Source organism: Theropithecus gelada, chromosome 15, assembly GCF_003255815.1.
Source record: "Theropithecus gelada isolate Dixy chromosome 15, Tgel_1.0, whole genome shotgun sequence".
NCBI lineage: Eukaryota > Metazoa > Chordata > Mammalia > Primates > Cercopithecidae > Theropithecus > Theropithecus gelada.
The window spans coordinates 105775747-105795147 of NC_037683.1; the positions used below are offsets into that span (position 1 = coordinate 105775747).

The 19401-nt window shown below is 43.2% G+C and overlaps 1 protein-coding gene across 1 annotated transcript in view; it reads right to left on the reverse strand.

Moving 5' to 3' along the window:
- The window catches only part of IPPK (inositol-pentakisphosphate 2-kinase), a 64231-nt gene that overhangs the window by 12211 nt on the left and 32619 nt on the right, over nt 1-19401 (reverse strand). Inside the window, exons 9-11 of the mRNA XM_025359983.1 lie at nt 19038-19317; nt 16199-16349; nt 15421-15523 (exon numbers count right to left, since the gene is read on the reverse strand). Of these exons, the coding sequence (XP_025215768.1) occupies nt 15421-15523; nt 16199-16349; nt 19038-19317 (534 nt within the window). The remainder of the gene's footprint in view (nt 1-15420; nt 15524-16198; nt 16350-19037; nt 19318-19401) is intronic.

Here is a 19401-nt window from a genome sequence, read left to right on the forward strand (position 1 = left end):
AATTAAGAACTCATCACTAGCCGACCTACACTAAAGGAAATATTAAAGAGTGCTCTCCAGACAAGAACAAAATGATCCCATATATATATATACACACTCAGAGATACAGGCCAGAATGAAGGGCAACGTGGGAAATAAATACATGGGTAAATGAATAATGCCTGTAATAAAAAAATTAAGAATGTCTCCTTAAGTTTAAAATAATAAAATACACAACAACAGTAACAATGGAAGTCAGGAGCAGCAGTAAAATGTACTCTAAGAACCTTGCATTGTCCAAGAAGAGGGTAAAAGTACTAAATAATATTAGACTTTAATAAGCCAACTGCTTGCTGGCAATAACTAAAATAACCACTAGAAAAAAAGTAAAGGCCTCTACAACTTCCAAGCAGAGCGGAGACACGGAATGATAAATAAAAAATAAGCCAAGAGTCCCAGCTACTCCAGAGGCGGAAGCAAGAGAATGGCGTGAACCTGGGAGGCGGAGCTTGCAGTGAGCCAAAATGGCGCCACTGTACTCCAGCCTGGGCAACAGAGCGAGACTCCGCCTCAATAAATAAACAAATAAGCCAACAGACTGTCTGAGAAGAGAAACAGAAACCTAAAATAGGTAAGAAAAAATTTTTTAAATTTAAGCTTTAGTGTAAGTCTAATAAAATAACAAAGACAGAATGTCAGAATGAATAAAAAACCAAACCCAATTATATGACACATTTTAAATACAAAAACAGAAGGTTAAAAATGAAAGGATGGAAAAAGATACATAGTGCAAATATGAAACCAAAGAACCTAGAGAAGTTCCATTACAATCAGTCAAAGGAAACAAAAAGTATAACCAGAGATAAAGGACACTTGAAACTGATTAAATGATTACATGGACATATTGTGTGATGGTAAAAAGAAAAAATAAAAATAAAAATTTAAAGGAAATGGTAAATGACACAAAAATAAACATTTTAATTCACCAGGAAGATGTAACAGTTCTAACTCTGAGGCAGCTAATAGCATAGCCTCAAGATAAGAATAGGCAAATTCAAAATTATCATGGAAAGTTTCTGGCCATCCTTCTTACGGAACAAGCAGACAATATAATCATTAAGATTACAGATCTGAACAAAACAATTAATTTAGCCTAATAGGCAGATTAAAATGCCACACCCAACATTTGATAAGACACTACCTTTTCTTTTTTTTTTTTTTTTGAGATGGAGTTTCACTCTTGTTGCCTAGGCTAGAGTACAATGGCGTGATCGCAGCTCACTGCAACCTCTGCCTCCCAGGTTCAAGGGATTCTCCTACCTCAGCCTCCCGAGTGGCTAGGATTACAGGCGCCCACCACCATGTCTGGCTAATTTTTGTATTTTTAGTAGAGACAGCATGTCACCTTGTTGACCAGGCTGGTCTCGAACTCCTGACCTCAGGTGATTCACCCACCTCAGCCTCCCAAAGTGCTGGGATTACAGGCGTGAGCTACCATGCCCAGCCAAGAAGACACTACCTTTTCAAGCACACATAGAAACATTATTTTTAAAAATTAATAAAGCCACAAAAAATTTCAAAGGATCAAATGGCAATCTCAACAAATGCCACAGGATCCCTCAGACTCTATTCTCACTCCAATGTAATTTTGCTAGTAATCAATACAAAAAAGATAACAAGAACTCCCACATGCTTACTAATTAATTCCCTTCTAAATATTTCCATGAGTCACAGAAGAAATGTTCATTGTTATCAGAGTATATTTTAATTGAACATTGAAAGTACAGCTTGTGAAATGTGGCCAAAGCCATTTTTAGAGGAATATATAGCTTTAAATACACATTTTAGAACAAAGAAGGTGCTGAAACTTGGATAAGCATCCATATCAGGAAGAAGTTACAAAAGGAACAAATTAGCCTAATAGAAAAAAAGGAAATGATCAAGAATTAATTAAACAGAAAACAATCATACAGTACAAATGGATCAAAAGTTGATTCTTAGGAAACTAAACTCTTGGTGGGAATGATTAAGAGTTTCTTAGCCCCTTCAGGCTGCTATCACAAAATGCCCAAAACTGGAAGCTTATAAACAACAGAAACTTATTTCTCACAGTTCTAGAGGCTGGGATGTCCAAGACCAAGGCACTAGCAGATCTGCTATCTGGGGAGAGCCGACTTCCTTATCAACAGCCCTCTTTCCACTGTCACCTCACATGGTGAAAGGGGCTGGCTTGCGCTCTGAGGTTTCTTGTATAAAGGCCTGAATTCAAATCGTGAGGCCTCCACCCTCATGACCTAATCACCTCCCAGAGGCCCCACCTCCTAACACCATCACCTTCAGAGTTAGGATTTCAACATATAAATTTGGCGGCGGGGCAGCAGGGTAAAACATTCAGACAGTAGCAGAGAGGGAGAGAAATCAAATATCAGACATCTGGAATAAAAGAGCATACTTCAGATCCTATAAAACATGACAAGATAATAAAATAATATTGCCCAACAAATCATATGCCAAAATTCTGAAAACAGAAAACAGAAAAAATTTATAGAAAAATGCAACTTACGGCCGGGCGCGGTGGCTCAAGCCTGTAATCCCAGCACTTTGGGAGGCTGAGACGGGCGGATCACGAGGTCGGGAGATCGAGACCATCCTGGCTAACACAGTGAAACCCCGTCTCTACTAAAAAAATACAAAAAACTAGCCGGGCGAGGTGGCGGGCGCCTGTAGTCCCAGCTACTCGGGAGGCTGAGGCAGGAGAATGGCGTGAACCCGGGAGGCGGAGCTTGCAGTGAGCTGAGATCCGGCCACTGCACTCCAGCCTGGGCGACAGAGCGAGACTCCGTCTCAAAAAAAAAAAAAAAAAAAAGAAAAATGCAACTTACTAAAATTTGAAACTTTCCTACAAAGACAACTATGGGGCCTAGCTGGTTTCACATCTGATTCTACAAAGCATTTAAGTCAGAAATAATACCATTCCTTTGTTGTTGTTGTTTTTTTTGAGACAGGGTCTTGTTCTGTTGCCCAGGCTGGAGCACAGCTGTACCATCACAGCTTACCTATAGCCTTGACCTGCAGGGCTCAAGTGATCCTTCCATCTCAGCCTTTCAAGTAGGTGAGACTACAGGTATGCATCACCATACTTGGCTGATTTTTTATTAGTAGTAGTATAGACGAGGTCTCGCTATGTTGCCCAGGCTATTCTTGAACTCCTGAGCTCAAGTGATCCTCCCACCTTGGCCTCCTTTCAAAGTGTTGGGATTACAGGCGTGAGCCACTGAACCCGGCCGTTGTTAATCTACCTCTTCCAGGGAACAGAGAAAGAATAAACAGACGATCTTTTAAGTGTTTTATGGGCAGGCCTAGGCCTCGACACCAAGGCTGAACACAGACAGTGCAAAAAGAGAAAGCACAGTTCTTATCACTCATAAACATCTGCAAAAATCCCTAAACAAAATATTAGCAAACCCAATATCATCATACAGAAAAAGAACACATCACAACAAATTGCGCAATTCACCACGTTAACAGAAAATATTTTGATCATATGATCATCTCAATAGAAATAGAAAAGGCATTGATAAAGTTCAACATCTGCTCCTGATTTTAAAAAATCCTCTTAATAAATCAGGAAAAGAAGGGAACAAACGTTTTTAATCTGATGTCAGCCACTTAAGGAAAAACAAAAAAAAACCTACAATAAACAATTTACTTGATGGTAAAATGCTTTTGAGATTTGGAACAAGACTAAAATTCATACTCTCACAAATTAACTATATAAAGTGAAGTACAATAAAGAAGTGAAAGGTATAAATATTGGGAAGGGAAAACATCAAATTCACAGACTATGATTACATATAAAGAAAATCCAAAAGAAACTATAATCGTTAGGATTAATATAAGTGAGCAAAGTTGATGTATCCAAGGTCAAAACAGAAAAACCAGTTTCATTACTGCATAATCAAACAAACACTTTTAAAGTAAGATCTTTTTAAAGATGCCATTTACATCTAAAACCATCAAATAACGTGAAATTAATATAAGACCTCTCTGAAGAGAACCATAAAACATTTTTATCAGAATAATGTATATATAAAAGTTTAAATGTCCATGTTGGAAGACTCAGTATTGTATAGATTTCAACACTCGTCATTATTTTAATGCTACACCATGAAAATCTCAACGGCTTTTTTTTTTAGTTTTTAATTTTTGTGGGACAGCAGTTTGTTTGTGCTTTTCCTGCAGAACTGAGTGAGATGATTCTCAAATTCATGTAGATATGCAAAAGGTTGAGAACAGCCAAGATATGCTTGAAGAAGACAGAAGGATTTGTCAGATATCAAGGCTTGTTATGACTCTATAGTGTTCATAATTGCATGATGCCAGGAAAATTCCATTTGAAAAGGAAATAAAACCCCACCTCCTGCCATTTCAAAAATCAGTTTCAGACAGTCACCCAACAAAATGTGAAAGATAAAACAACAAACTTTCTAAAGATACAGTAGGAAAATATCTTTAGGACTTTAAGGCAGAGAAAGACTTCTTAAATGGGAAAAAGACTGGTAAATTAGGCTACCTTAACATTATGAAGCGTTCTTATAAGGACTCCATTAAGAGTCAAAAGACAAGCTACACAGTGGGAAAAGATACCTACTGGACACAAAATTGACAAAGGGCTTCTATCCAGAACATACAAAGAATGCCTTCAAATCAGTAAGAAAAAGACAACTCTACCAAAAAACGAGCAAGAGACTTAAAGTGTGACTTAAATAGATCAAAAAAGAAAAATCCAATAAACATATTAGAAGGTACTTAATCTCATCACAAGATACCACTACACACACACCAGAATGGCTGAAATTCAGAAGACCCAAAACTAAGTGTAAGAGATGGTGCGGAGCACAGGTGACTCCTAACCTGTTGCAGGGAACATAATCAGGTAAAACTGTTTTACAGTAGCTACTAAAACTAAGTATACTCACCCCTGTGGCCCAGAAATCCCACTCCTAGGGATATATCCAAGTGAAATGCGTGCACATGTACACAAAATCTGTGCAAGAATATTCTTAACGGCCAAAAACTAGGAACAACCCAAATGTTCATAAAACAGCAGAACAGGTAAATTGTAGTACACTAAGTCCTCACTTAATGTCATCACTAGGTTCTTGGGAAACTGTGACTTGAAGCCAAACAATGTATAACAAAACTAGGCCAGGCACAGTGGCTCACACCTGTAATCCCAACACTTCGGGACGCAAAGGCAGGAGGACTACTTGAGCCCAGGAGATGGAGACCAGCCTGAGCAACATAATAAGACTGCATCTCTACAAAACATTTAAGAAATTAGCCAGGCGTGCCAGGCACAGTGGCTCACACCTGTAATCCCAGCACTTTGGGAGGCTGAGGCGGGTGGATCACAAGGTCAGGAGTTCCAGACCAGCCTGGCCAACATGGTGAAACCCCATCTCTACTAAAAAATACAAAAATTAGCAGGTGCTTGTAATCCCAGCTACTCAGGAGGCTGAGTATTGCTTGAACCCGGGAGGCGGAGGTTGCAGTGAGCTCAGATCGCACCACTGCGCTCCAGCCTGGGTGACAGAGCAAGACTCCAGCTCAAAAAAAAAAAAAAAGAAGGAAATTAGACAGGCGTGGTGACACATGTCTGTGCTTCCCAGCTACCTGTGAGGCTGAGGTTGGGGGATCACCTACCTGAGCCCAGGAGGTCAAGGCTGCAGTGAGCCATGATCGTGCCAGTGCACTCTAGCCTGGACGATGGAATGAAACTCTGTCTCAAAAAAAACAAAAAAACAAAACCATTTTTTTCTCATCATTATAATAAAACAACATTGAACAAAATGATGTTATCTGAGGACCTGCAGTATAGGTCACTTCACTCAAAGTCACAGTTTCCAAGAACCTGTCAATGATGTTGAGAAAGGACTTACTATATATTCATTCATGGATCGCTCTAAAGTAAATAGAAATGTGGCAGTGGGTGCACTAGCAAAGGTGAATCTCATAAATGTTATACAGAGCTAAAAACAAACAAACAGAAGACACGAGCATATACAGCATGATCTCGTATGTCAAGTTCAAAAACAGGACTGACTAAACTACAGGGATACAAGTCAGTACAATAGTTAACCCTGGGAGGAAGGAGAAAGGCCTGGTTGGATGGGACAACAGGAATTCTTATCGCTGCCAGTGTTCCATGTCCAAATATAAGTGGTGGTTCCATAAGAATTTTTACTTTGTGACAAGTCAGTGGGTTGTATATTTTTTTCTGTATTTGCTGTTACTTCACAATGATTAATGAAGCAAAAGTTTAGAAAACTAAAATAAAAAATTTAAGTATTCGTAATATCTAGTGTTTGCAAGGGCATGGGGAAACTGTCTTCAATTGTTGCAAGAAGGAATATAATTAGTAAAATCTTTTGGGGAGGACAATGTGACAGGATCTATCAAAAATAAACCCTGCAACTTTAAATCTAAAAATCTGTCTTACAGAAATGCTACGTTAAGTGCACAAAGGTAGATGCACAAACATGTGAATATCAACATTAATACCAACAAATTAATATCAACACCTAAGTAACAATCGTGTGAACACACTAAAGAGACAGGATTATGGAGGACATCCAACAGCCCTTCTACAAAACAACCAGATCCCTGAAACCGCTCCTTTTAACGTATTGTTGGGCTTACATAAGGTAAGGAAAATCCCTAACTGAACTCCCTCTCTTCTCACCACCCACCCACAAAGAGCTGCAACTAGAGTTTTGAGCATGAAGCAACTGGGAAGGCTGAGCTGTCCTATAGGACACTGATTCTAGCAATAAACCACAGGGTAGAGGATCTATCTAAACCAGAGACTCTTCTCCTTTGCCAAGGATCCCTATCCTCTCTGGAAGAAGGCATCCCCTATTTGGGTCTCCAGGATTCCTGTAGATTAAGATCAAACAAATCAACAAGGCAAACAAAATCAAGCATGGCAACATGGATGAGTCAAACAAAATAAGAGATTTTTCTTTTTTTACCACCAAGGTTTTATTGTATCTGACATCAGAATATAAAATAACTTCATAAATTGCTTAAAGAAATAAAAGATAGAACTTTGAAATAGACAAGCCACAAGGAACTAGCAAAAAATACGAAAGAGATGTGAAAACAAACCAAATGGAACTTTCAGAAATTAAAGATAGAACTACTGAAATGGGGCCGGGTGCAGTGGCTCACGCCTGTAATCCCAGCACTTTGGGAGGCCAAGGAGGATGGATCACAAGGTCAGGAGATCGAGACCATCCTAGCTAACACAATGAAACCCCATCTCTACTAAAAATACAAAAAAGTAGCCAGGCATGGTGGCAGGCGCCTGTAGTCCCAGCTACTTGGGGAGGCTGAGGCAGGAGAATGACATGAACCCGGGAGGCGGTGCTTGCAGTGAGTCAAGATTGCGCCTCTGCACTCCAGCCTGGGCGACAGAGCGAGACTCCATCTCAAAAAAAAAAAAAAAAAAGAAAAGAACGACTGAAATGGAAAACTCAATAAACAAGTGAAATGGCAGATTAGACACAGCTGAAGAAAGAATCAATGAACTGAAGATAGAGCCAAAAAAAGAAAAGCACCTGGAATGTAGCACAAGGAGACACAGAGATTAAAAATATGAAAGAGCAGTTAAGATGTGTGGAAGATAAAATAAGGTTTGACATATGTCAAATTAGAGTCCCAGAAGAAGTGAATATAATGGAGAAGAGAAAATATTTGAGAAAATTACTGAGAATTTTTGAGAACTAATAAAAGACATAAATCCACAAATAGAGAAAGCATAACATACACCAAACAGGAAAAATAAAAAGCACAGCACACCCAAATTACATTGCACTGAAATGTCAAAAGGACAAGAAAGAGGGAGAGAAGACCTTAAAAGCAGCCAGAGAGGACAGACAGATTACCTACTGAGCAAGTACACACTAACAAAAGACATCTTAACAGCAAAAACCAGATGTTGTATGAAACGTTTAAATGCTATTAAGAAAAAAAAAAAACCAGAAATCAACCCCTTCTGTGCACCCAGAAAAAAATTAGTTTCAAAATTGTGGCAAAATATAAATATATTCAGATACAGAGGAATTTACCAAAAACCCTTCACTAATACAGCTTCTAAAGAATATTCTTCAACAAGAGGAAGAAAAGTATAAATATCTGTAGGCCAATAAATTAGACAACTTAGATCAACTGAACACTTCCCTAAAAAGACACAAACTACCAAAACTGACTTAAAAGCAGACAATATGATTAGACCTATAACAAAGAAAATGAATTAAAAATCAAAAAACTATCCACAAAGAAAAGCCCAGACTCGGATGGCTTCACTAGTGAATTCTGTCAAATATTTAAAGAAGAATTAACACCAATCCTTCTCAACTTCTTCCAAAAAATAGAAGAGGCTGGAACACACCAACTCATTCTATGAGGCCAGTATTACACCCTGATCCCAAAATCAAAGATACCACAAGAAAATGAAACCACACACTAAGAATATGGATGTAGGAATCCTCAATAAAATAATCAAAAACTGAATCCAGCAACATATAAGAAGGACAAGACACCATGGACCAAGTGGGATTTAGCCCAGAAATGCAAAGTTGGTTTTAACATCCAAAAATAAATTTATGTGATACACCACATTAACAGAATAAAGGACAAAAACCACATGATAATCTCAAATGATACAGAAAAGGCATCTAACAGAATCCAACATGCTTTCAGAATAAAAACACTCAGCAAATCAGGAAGAGAAGGGAACTGCTTCAAACTGATAAAGGAATTGACAAAAACAGCTAACATCATACATGATGATAAAAGACTGACTGAACACTGTCCCCATAAGACCAAGAACAAATCAGGGATGTCTACTCCTACTATTTTCATTCAACATTGCTCTAGTCAGGAAATTACACAAGAAAAATAAATCAAAGGCATCCAAATTGGAAAGGAAGAAGCAAAACTCTCTCTATTCACACATGATCTTAAATAGAGAGAATCCTTAAAACATCCATTAAAAAACTATTAGAACATACAAACTCGGCAACGATGCAGGCTACAAGATCAATATACAAAATCAAATTGTATTTCTACACCTGATTACACCTGTAATACGCAATCTGAAAATGGAATTCAGAAAACAATTCCATTTACAACAGCATTAAAAAGAAAATATTTTAGAAATAAGTTTAACAAAGAAGCATAAAACCTTAGTTTGACACTCTGAAAACTAAATAATAATGTCAAAAGAAAACCAAGATCTAAATAAATGGAAAAGCATCCCATGTTCATAGATCAAAAGACTTACTGCCCAAGGTGACTCAAAGATTCCCCAAGTCCCTATGAGAATCCCAGCTGGCTTCTTTGTAGAAGAAGCTGATTCTAAAATTCATATGGAATTACAAGAGGCTCCAAATAGTCAAAACAATCTTGAAAACAAAGATCAAAGTTAGAGAACTCACACTTCCCCATTTCAAAACCTACTAAAAAGCAGTAGTACTCAAGACAGGGTACTGGCATAAGTGCAGACATATAGATCAATGAAACACAACTGAGCATCCAGAAATAAACCCAGACATCTATGGTCAACTGATTTTCAAAAAGGATGTTAAGACCACTCAACGGGGAAAGAATTGTCTCCTCAACAAATGGTGCTGACCAGGTGTGGTGGCTCACAACTGTAATCCCAGTACTCTGGGAGGCTGAGGCAGGCAGATCACCTGAGGCCAGGAGTTCAAGACAAGCCTGGCCAACATGGCAAAACCCTGTCTCTAGTAAAAATACAAAAAATTAGCCGGGCATGGTGGTGCATGCCTGTAGTCCCAGCTACTGAGGAGGCTGAGGCAGGAGAATCACTTGAACCTGGGAGGCAGAGGTTGTTGCAATGAGTCGAGGTCGTGCCACTGCACTCCAGCCTGGGTGACAGAGAGAGACTCTGTCTCAAAAAAAACAAAGGTGAGACAACTGTGTATCTACATGGAAAAGGCTGATGTTGGAGCTGGGCATTATGGTGCACACCTGTAGTCCCAGCTACAGGGGCAGTTGAGGCAGGAGGACTACTTGAGCCCAGGAGTTTGAAGCTGCAGTGAGCTACGAACACACCACTGCACTTCAGCCTGTGTGACAGACCAAGATTCTGTCTGAAAAAAAAGAAGAGTGATGTTGGACCTCCACCTGAAATCACGTACAAAATTAATTCAGAATGGATCAAACACCTAACTATAAGAGCTAAAACTATAAAACTCTTAAAAGGGAACATGGGAAATCTTCATGCCCTTAGATTTATTTAGCAATGAATTCCTAGATATGGCACCAAAAGTATGAACAACCTAAGAAAAACTAAACTGTACTTCAACAAAATTAAAAATGTTTGTATATCTAAGATATTACCAAGAAAGTAAAAAGACAACAGAATAGAGAAAATATTTGCCAATCATGTATCTGATAAGGGTCTAGTAGCCAGAATACACAAAGAATTCTCAACAAGATAAATGACACTATCAAAAAGTGGGCAAAGGGGGCTGGGCACGGTGGCTGACACCTGTAATCCCAGCACTTTGGGAGGCCAAGGTGAGTGGATCGCTTGAGCTCAGGAGTTCAAGACCAGCCTGGGCAACATGGTGAAACCTTGTCTCTAACAAAATACAAAAAATTAGCCAGGTGTGCACTGTAAGTGTGCACTTATAGTTAGCCCCAGCTACTCAGGAGGCTGAGATCGCACTACTGCACTTCAGCCTGGGTGACAGAGAGAGACCCTATCTCAAAAAAAAAAAAAAAAAAAAAGGTGGGCAAAGGATCTGAATAGACATTTCTCTGAAAAAGATCTATAAGTGGGCAACAAGCACATGAAAAGATGCTCTTAGTCTTCAGGGAAATGCAAATCAAAACTACAAGATACCACTGCCCACCCTCGAGAACAGCTAAAATCAAAAGGACAGGTAATAACAAGCGTTATTGAGTGTTGCTGAAGATGTGAAAAAAATAAACACACCTTTATACACTGCTGGTGGGAAGATCGAACCATACAGCAATTTTGGAAAAGTCTGCCCAGGTCCTCAAAAATTTAGACATAAAAGTGCCACTGGACCTAGCAATTCCACTCCTAGGCATATTACCTCAGAAAAGTGAAAACGCACGTCCATGCAAAAAAACCTGTACCCAAATATTGATAGCAGCATTGAGGATAATAGCCAAAAAGCAAAAACAGCCCAAATGTCCATCAATGGATGAATGGATATGTCCACCCCATGGACTATTACTGAGCCATGGAAAGGAATGAAGTACTGATCATGCTACAACATAGATGAACCTTGAAGACATCAGGCTAACTGAAAGAAGCCAGCCACAACAATCACACATTCAGTGACTCTGTTTATATGCAATATTTGGAAGAGACAAGTCTACAGAAAGCAGACAGGTGGTTGTTTAGGGCTGGGGGTCATGGGGAGACAATAAAGGATACAGGGCTATTTACTGAAGGATAAAGGGCTAAAGGGCTAAAGGATACAGGGTTTTTACTGAAGTGATAAAAATCTAAAATCCACTGTGCTGATGGTTGCACTTATCTTTCAATACAGTGAAACCACTGCACTGAACACTTTAAGTGGGTAAACTGTATAGTATATAAATTACATCTTAATAAAGTTACAGAAAAAAAGGAAAATGGAGAAAGATCTAAGCTCCAAGAATGTTAGGCAGTGATAGGGAAAACCACATGGATAAATCTAGAAAAAAAATCTGTGTAAAATAATACCCTAAATTATGACTTAAAAAAAAAAAAAAACCAAGACAAACAGAATACAAAACAATACTGCACATAAGTTTGGAGAGATAACTGGAATTAAGTGTCCCAAGTCCTTATATTGTGTGGGGACTCGGAGTATGAAGTAACTGATTAGACTTTAAATATGCAGGATCAAACAGGACAAGACACCAAAAAAGGGAAACAGGACTAACTTCCAAATACATGGAGCAAAAAGTGGAATCAAAAAACTAATAAGCAAAAGTACACAGAGGTCAGAAAACTATGGGCTGGGGGCCAAATGCAGCCCACCACCTCCTGTTTTTGTTTTCCTGGAACTCAGCCCCACTCACGCTTTCTCCATGGATCCTTGTGAGCTACAGTGGCAAGGCCGGTACCTGCAACAGGGACCAGACATTACAAATGTCTGCTGACCCCTGCTACCAGATACTACACAACAGACAAAAGCAAGAGTTACTGGGGGCTTCGGTCTCCTGAGCATTGAAATGAAGACAATATTCCCTCTTTTCTTCAGAGGTACACGGTTCAATTTTTTTTTTTTTTTTTTTTTTGAGATGGACTCTCGCTCTGTCGCCCAGGCTGGAGTGCAGTGGCGCAATCTTGGCTCACTGCAGCCTCCGCCTCCCAGGTTCAAGCAATTCTTCTGCCTCAGCCTCCTGAGTAGCTGGAACTACAGGCGTGCACCACCATGCCTGGCTAATTTTTGTATTTTTAGTAGAGACAGAGTTTTGCCATGTTGACCAGGGTGGTCTCAACTGATCCACCTGCCTCAGCCTCCCACAGTGTTGGGATTACAGGCGTAAGCTGCCGCGCCCAGCCTACAGGGTTCAATTCAATAAACAATATGAGTGCAAGAACTTTTGTGTAGGAAGGAATGTCCTCAGCCTACTCCCCAGCTTCAGCTTCACAATTACCCTCTTCAGGTTCAATTACCAGAAGCTAACTTCCTACAAGAGAAAAAGCAGGCCCTTCTATGACAGCACGGAAAGTCCTCAAGCCACGTTTCTCCCACAAGTAACATCTTGCAAAACTACAATATCACAGCAAGGTGAGTGATGCTGATACAATCCACAATCTTATTCAGATATCTCGGGTTTTACAGATATGCAAGTGTGTATGTGTGAGAGTGTGTGTGTGATCACACGTAGGTTCATGCAACCACCACCACAGTCAAGACACAGAACAGTCTGGTCACCACGAGGATCCCCTGGTTTGACCTTTTATAACCACATCTCCCTTGCTCCTCTTGCCAACCCCTGGCAACCACTAATCTTTGTCATTCAAGGATGTTATACACACAGAATCATTTAGTGTGACCTCTGGGGATTGGTTTTTGTCACCAACAAAGTCCCCTGGAGATCCACCTGGGCTGTTTAGCAAGAGTCCGTTCCTTTTTGGTGCTGAGCAGAGTTCTGTGGTATGAATGCACGGTCTGTCTGACCCGCTGGAGGTCACCGTGGAAAGACACAGGGGCGGCTTCCAGTTTTTAGCTGTTACAAAGAGAGCTGCTGTGAACATTTCCGTACAGGTTTTTTGGTAAGTGTCAGTCTTCATTTCTCTGGGATAAATGCCCAGGAGCACAAGTACAGGGTGGTTGCATGTTTAGTGCGTAGGAACCTTCCAAACTGTTTTCCAGAGTGACTGTGTCCTTTTCCATCCCCATCAACAACAGATGAGAGATCCAGTTTCTCTGCACCTGTTGGTGTTGTTTCAATGCCTTCATTTTAGCCATTCTGTTAGTTAAGTGACGGTTGCTTTAGCTGCTTATAAGACTACATTTACATATAAGGTTAGAAGATTAAAATTAAAAAGTAAACCATACTTATTTTGTGGAAAACTGAAAAATACAGAAATACACAAAAAAGGAAATAAAGTCCTGTTTCTTTTCTTGGGAAAAACCCACCATGCTGCTGTTTATTATACCTAAATCAACGCACCCAAGTGGCAGGCAGCACGAGGCAGGTGCCCTGCTTTCTTCTCACTTGGAACCCTCCTCACCAGGATGACAATTCTGCCCTGGGCCTCTGCTAACATCCCTGTGGCCCTTCGCGTCAGAGGCTCACCTGAGGCTCTACTAGACATCCTCAGTCCTCCTCAAAACACTGACAGCTGCAGCCCCACTAAAGAAAGCACCGAGGACTCTTTCCCAAGTGTGAGCCACGGACACGTCAACGGGACAGGGGAAGCGGGTCCCAGGGCTCCAGGCAGCGGCACACGCACACGCAGGGAGGAGCACCAGCTCGCTCCAGAACAGGTTTCCTCACTGCTTATTGTCCTGTAAAGGCTTTGGCAGCCTAGTACAGCCTATGGGCCTCTCTCAGAATAACTTTTTTTTGAGATGGAGTCTTGCTCTGTCACCCAGGCTACAGTGCAGTGGTGCAATCTTGGTTCACTATAACCTCTGCCTCCCAGGTTCAAGTGATTCTCCTGCCTCAGCCTCCCAAGTAGTTGGGACTACAGGCGCCCGCCACCACGCCCGCGTAATTTTTTGGATGGTCTCGATCTCCTGACCTCTTGATCTACCCACCTCGGCCTCCCCAAAGTGCTGGGATTACAGGCGTGAGCCACCATGCCCAGCCCAGGATAACATTTTTAAACGTGTAATATAAAATACAGGTGGCAAAAATGTAAAATACCAAATTTTTTTTTTTTTTTTTTTTTTTGAGACAGGGGCTTGCTCTGTCCCCCAGGCTGGAGCACAGCAGTATGATCACAGTTCCCTGCAGCCTTGACTGCATCCTCCTACCTCGGCCTCCCAAGTAGCTGGGACTCTAAGCACATGCCACTATGTCCGGCTAATTTTTGTATTTTTCTTTTGCAGAGATGGGCGTCTCACTATGTTAACCAGGCTAGCTTCCAACTTCTGGTTTTAAGTAATTCTCCCACCTCAGCTTCCCAAAGTGCAGAGCCAAAATATTTTTAAAAACAAATGTATTCCATACTAATATGCAACATTTCATGCAGTGATGAATAAACCACATCTCGAAGCGTCTGCAGCTACAGTGTGAGACGGAAAGTCTGTTTTTTTATTCTCTTAGTGGCAAAGTCCTGGGTCCTGATGAACCCACAGGCTCGTTGCCACCTTCGTAATGGAAAGAAATGCTAAATTCCAGGTACAGCTTAGTGAAAATGAAGATGCCATTTTTTTCCTATCCAAGCTCATGGAGCTCTGAATTTCACAGACCCAGGAAGTGCAGGGCCAGTCCCCTTCCCTAAGAGACCCCTGCAGGCTGTCCCTTGGCCTCGGTTCTAAGGGAAAGAAGCTGCCCGCATCCAGCCGGGGCAGGGCAGAGACACAGGTGGGGTCCCAGGGCCCTGGCGAGGGCCTTGCAGCAAGGGATGGTTGGCAGAGAGCCTGTCACGGGCTGCTGAGAAGGCCTGCAGATGGACTGCAGATTGGCCGCCCCTGGGGCCTGATCCCACCAGGAACGGGCCAGGGCAGAATTCAACCAAGGGAAATTCCCCTTAAAACCTAAATGTACCACCACCTGCCCCGGTTCATCTGGGAGAAACTTCAGCCACTTTTTTTACATCCCAGGTTTTCTGCTTTAAACCTCAGGGGTAGGTAATGGAAAAAAAAAAAATTAGTGCTAAGAATCTAAGCATCACACAACAAGTTTTTGGATGGGTCTGCCAACCTTCGTTAACGCAAAGGCCACTGTCCCGTCATCCTCGGTGGAAAGGTCAAGCAGCTTCTGGTAAAACGCTTCATCATAAGGCCCATCTATTTGTAAGGTTTTTCTGAAGAAGAAAGCACAATAAAAACAGGATGACAACGCCGCACAGAGGTTGTTTCTTAAACTGCTAACACAGTCTACAAAGCCCAGCACCACCAAACATCACACATTTTGTTTTGAAAAACACCTAACAGATCTGTCTCCCTCATGTTAAACATCCAGGTTTTAAACAGAACTTAGCAAGACCAGAACCAGGGAGCCTTGAAGCTGAGCCTTCTCCTGTTCATGACAAGTAGCATCCTGAGTCAGAGACACAAGTGAATTCCAGCGAGGAAGGAAGAGGATCCTGGCCCCGACTGGACACCGCGGGTGTGGACCCCAGTGACTGGCACCGAAAGCCCAGGCAGAGGCTCGGCTGACACAGAAGGGCCTGCAGGATGCTGCTCAGCCGTGGAGCAACACTGCCCTCTGCAGGCTCGTCCCCAACCTGGGGTTTCGAATTAGCAGGCTCACAGATGAGCTTTCTTCTCCAGAAAGCGGTAAGTGACCCTGTTCCTCCTTCACAAGGCACTACATTCCAGAGCCAGGCCTCGGCGCCGGGGAGCAGAGGACTGGGGCGGGGAGTGGCCGGTGTGCTTCGTCCTCCTGGGAAGCTGTGCCCTGGGAGGCACGTTCTTACCCTGCCCACCCCCACAGTCTCCTCTCAGGGCTGCCCAAGACGGGGACCGCCCGACCTCACCTCTCCTCAGGAAACTCTTCTAGGTATCGCTCAACCCGGTTGTACAGAGGGTAGAGGCCTTCGATGTCCAGCAGGTCCAACATCTGCACCTGGAGGGTTTTGTACAGAAGACAGCCCTTCGGTAACCCCGAGCGCTCTGGGGTGTTTTTTCCTACCGAGAACATCAGGGGAAAACGAGAGCACGTTGATTATCAAAGAACGTGGAGGGAGACACAGGCCGGCGCAGACCACAGGGCTCATCCTGGGCTCCGCCATACGGGCATCGCCACAGGCAAGGACTGGACCCTGGACTGGCGCTAAGGACAGATGAGATGATGCTCCCGCCTCACAGAGCTGCCGGAGCTGGAGCGAGCCTGGACCACACTGGATGCACCAGGCCAAGCACAAAGGAGAGAGCAAGAAACGCATACATCCTGCCTCGTGCCTCTCCTCTCCCAACACAACTCTCAGAATGTCTTTTAGATTCTACCACAGCAGCCCTGGAAGTCACTTTATGATCTAAGTTTAGATATAATCCTCATTTTAAGTCAGGACACAAAATTTCTTTCTTCTCTTTCTTTTTTTTTTGAGACAGAGTCTTACTCTCTGTGGCCCAGCCTGGAGTGCCGTGGCGCGATCTTGACCCACTGCAACTGCGAGGCAGGGAATTTCTAAAGATCCTGCTGACATCCTAAATCTGCAAGACCACTACAGGAGGACAACCCCAGGACACTGTCTGCAGAGTCCAGAGCCACGAGCCCACAGTGAGAGGCAGGGAAGACCTGGGCTGGCGACAGGCGCAAGCTCAGAACCAGCCACAGAGAGCCACAGACAGGTCAAAGCCACTGACAAGGACCTGTTATATCGTAGGACAGAGGCAGAAACAAAACTCCACTTGCCACTCAGTTGTTTGGTACCTGTGCTGTACCGGGTGCCAAGTGAGCTTGGGAGGTACCAAGTCCCAGATCATCTCCTCCCACTGAAGGGAGCAACCATCTCCCACAAAGAACCAAACTATAGGCAAAGACACAGTAAGAAAGGTGTCCGTGCAGGGGGAAAACTGTAGTCACCTGCAGATGTCAGTAGGACCCGACAAGAAAATGCCAACGTGCAGGAGAACGGGAGTAAAAGCTCACATGCCCAACTAGAGGGGATTTGTTAAAATTACAGCAGATCCATACATGGTCACTAAAAGTTGAATAAAATGCATGTGATCACCAGGCGCTGTGGCTTACGCCTGTAATCCCAGCTCTCTGGGAGGCCAAGGCCGGCAGATTGCTCAAGTCCAGGAGTTCAAGACCGGCCTGGGCAATATGGAGAAACCCCATCTCTACAAAAAAAAAAAAAAATTAGCTAGACGTGGTCGTGCGTGTTTATAGTCCCAGCTACTCAGAAGGCTGAGGCAGGAGGATCACTTGAGCCCAGGAGGTGGAGGTTGCAGTGAGCCAAGTTCACACCACTGCACTCCAGCCTGGGCAACAGAACCTTGTCTTTAAAAAAATAATAATAAAAAAGAACATACATATGTGGTGATACAGATATAGATTTATGCTAATTAAGTAAAGAAAGTCAGGTTACAAAATGACATGTAGAGTATGATCTTATTGTTTTAAACTGCACATCCCAGCAGCTGGGGCCCAGCTCCACTCCCTTCTGTCTGTGTCCATGTCCAAAAAGGTCTGCAGGAGCCCTGGGGTGCTGTGGCGCCTCCTGTTGGTGCCCCCAGACCACCTCAGCAACTGGTGCCATCTGTCGTTCCAGACACAGTCTGCTTCCTTAAAAGCAGTTATGTGCCCAGATTATAGGCATAATTTTAACAAAATTTTCTGAAATGATCAGGAATCACTTTCATAACAAGAAAAAAAAAAAACCCACAAAGTTCATTTGTAATAAGAAAACATGGTGGCTCATGCCTGTAATCCCAGCACTTTGGGAGTCCAAGGCAGGCAGATTGCTTGAGGTCAGGAGTTCGAGACCAGCCTGGCCAATAAGGCGAAACTGTCTTTACTAAAAATACAAACATTAGGTGTGACAGTGCACACCTGTACTCGGGAGGCTGAGGCAGGAGAATTGCCTGAACCTAGGAGGTGGAGGTTGCAGTGAGCCGAGATCACACAACTGCACTCTGGCCTGGGTAAATATAGTAAGATCCTGTCTTGAAAAAACAAAAGAAAAAATTGGCACAGATAGCAGGAAAGAAGGCAGGGCTTAGGGTGTGGGTGGGTTTCTGGTTGCACACAAGCAGGACTGCTGTCTTCAAACTATCTCAGGCTCCCAGAGACCATGGGGTCTCCAAGGGCTGCCAAGAATCACAGGCAGCGTCAGCTCATGAGACATCAGGACACGCAGCAGCAGCCAGGGCCCGGCTCCTATCTGCAAGGAAGGTGTCCTGCATTTCAAAGTTGCCACGGGTCTATGTCTTCACTCCAGACTTGTGAAGACACTCCACTGTGGTAGGACCCAGCCCTGAAGGATTTCTGTGCCTCAATTCTCCCCATCTAAGGAACAAGCCAAGGAAAACCTGTCCCCAGGGTTGCAATGAGGCTCCAACAGGATAGAAAACATGGTTGAAAACATTCAGCAAACCAGAGAGGACCACAACATATGGATGATATTCTAGAGGGAAATCCTACAGCCCAAACGTGTCCTGCTATTTACAGATACAGATAAAAGGCAAGAAAGGGAATCTGCATCTGGGGGTGAGAGGCGGCAAAGCTCCGTGCTGGGAGCCCTGGTGTAACCAGGTGGCATCCCCCAGATCCCCAGGAGGCTCTGCTGACCGCCTGGCCACCCATGGAGACTGCAGAGTCCCAAGGCCCCTGTGGCCCCCACCGCCTACCTGGGGAAGGCTGGGCCCTACCTTGGCAGCGAAGGCTCCTGCTGAAAGGGCTGGCTTCACAGACTCGCGGACCTTGGGGCCCGAGCCCCAGTCTTAGGGTGCCTGCCCGGCCCTTGTCCGAGCCGCTCAGCAGCACCCGTGTGATCACGTGCACCAGCTCCCTGATCACAGCCCTTGTGCAGTGGGGCCCACTGGCCAGGCCGTTAGAAGGGAAGAAGAACGGCTTCAGGTGGTGTGCAAGCTCACTCCAGTCAGCCACAGGGCTCCGGGCATCTTTGCAGCCATAAATCAGCTCACCATTCTTCAGGCAGGGAAAAGAGAGAGGGAAACGTCAAACCACCAAGCTTGTAGGAAAAGAACTCAGTCCCCACCACCAGCAGGCCAG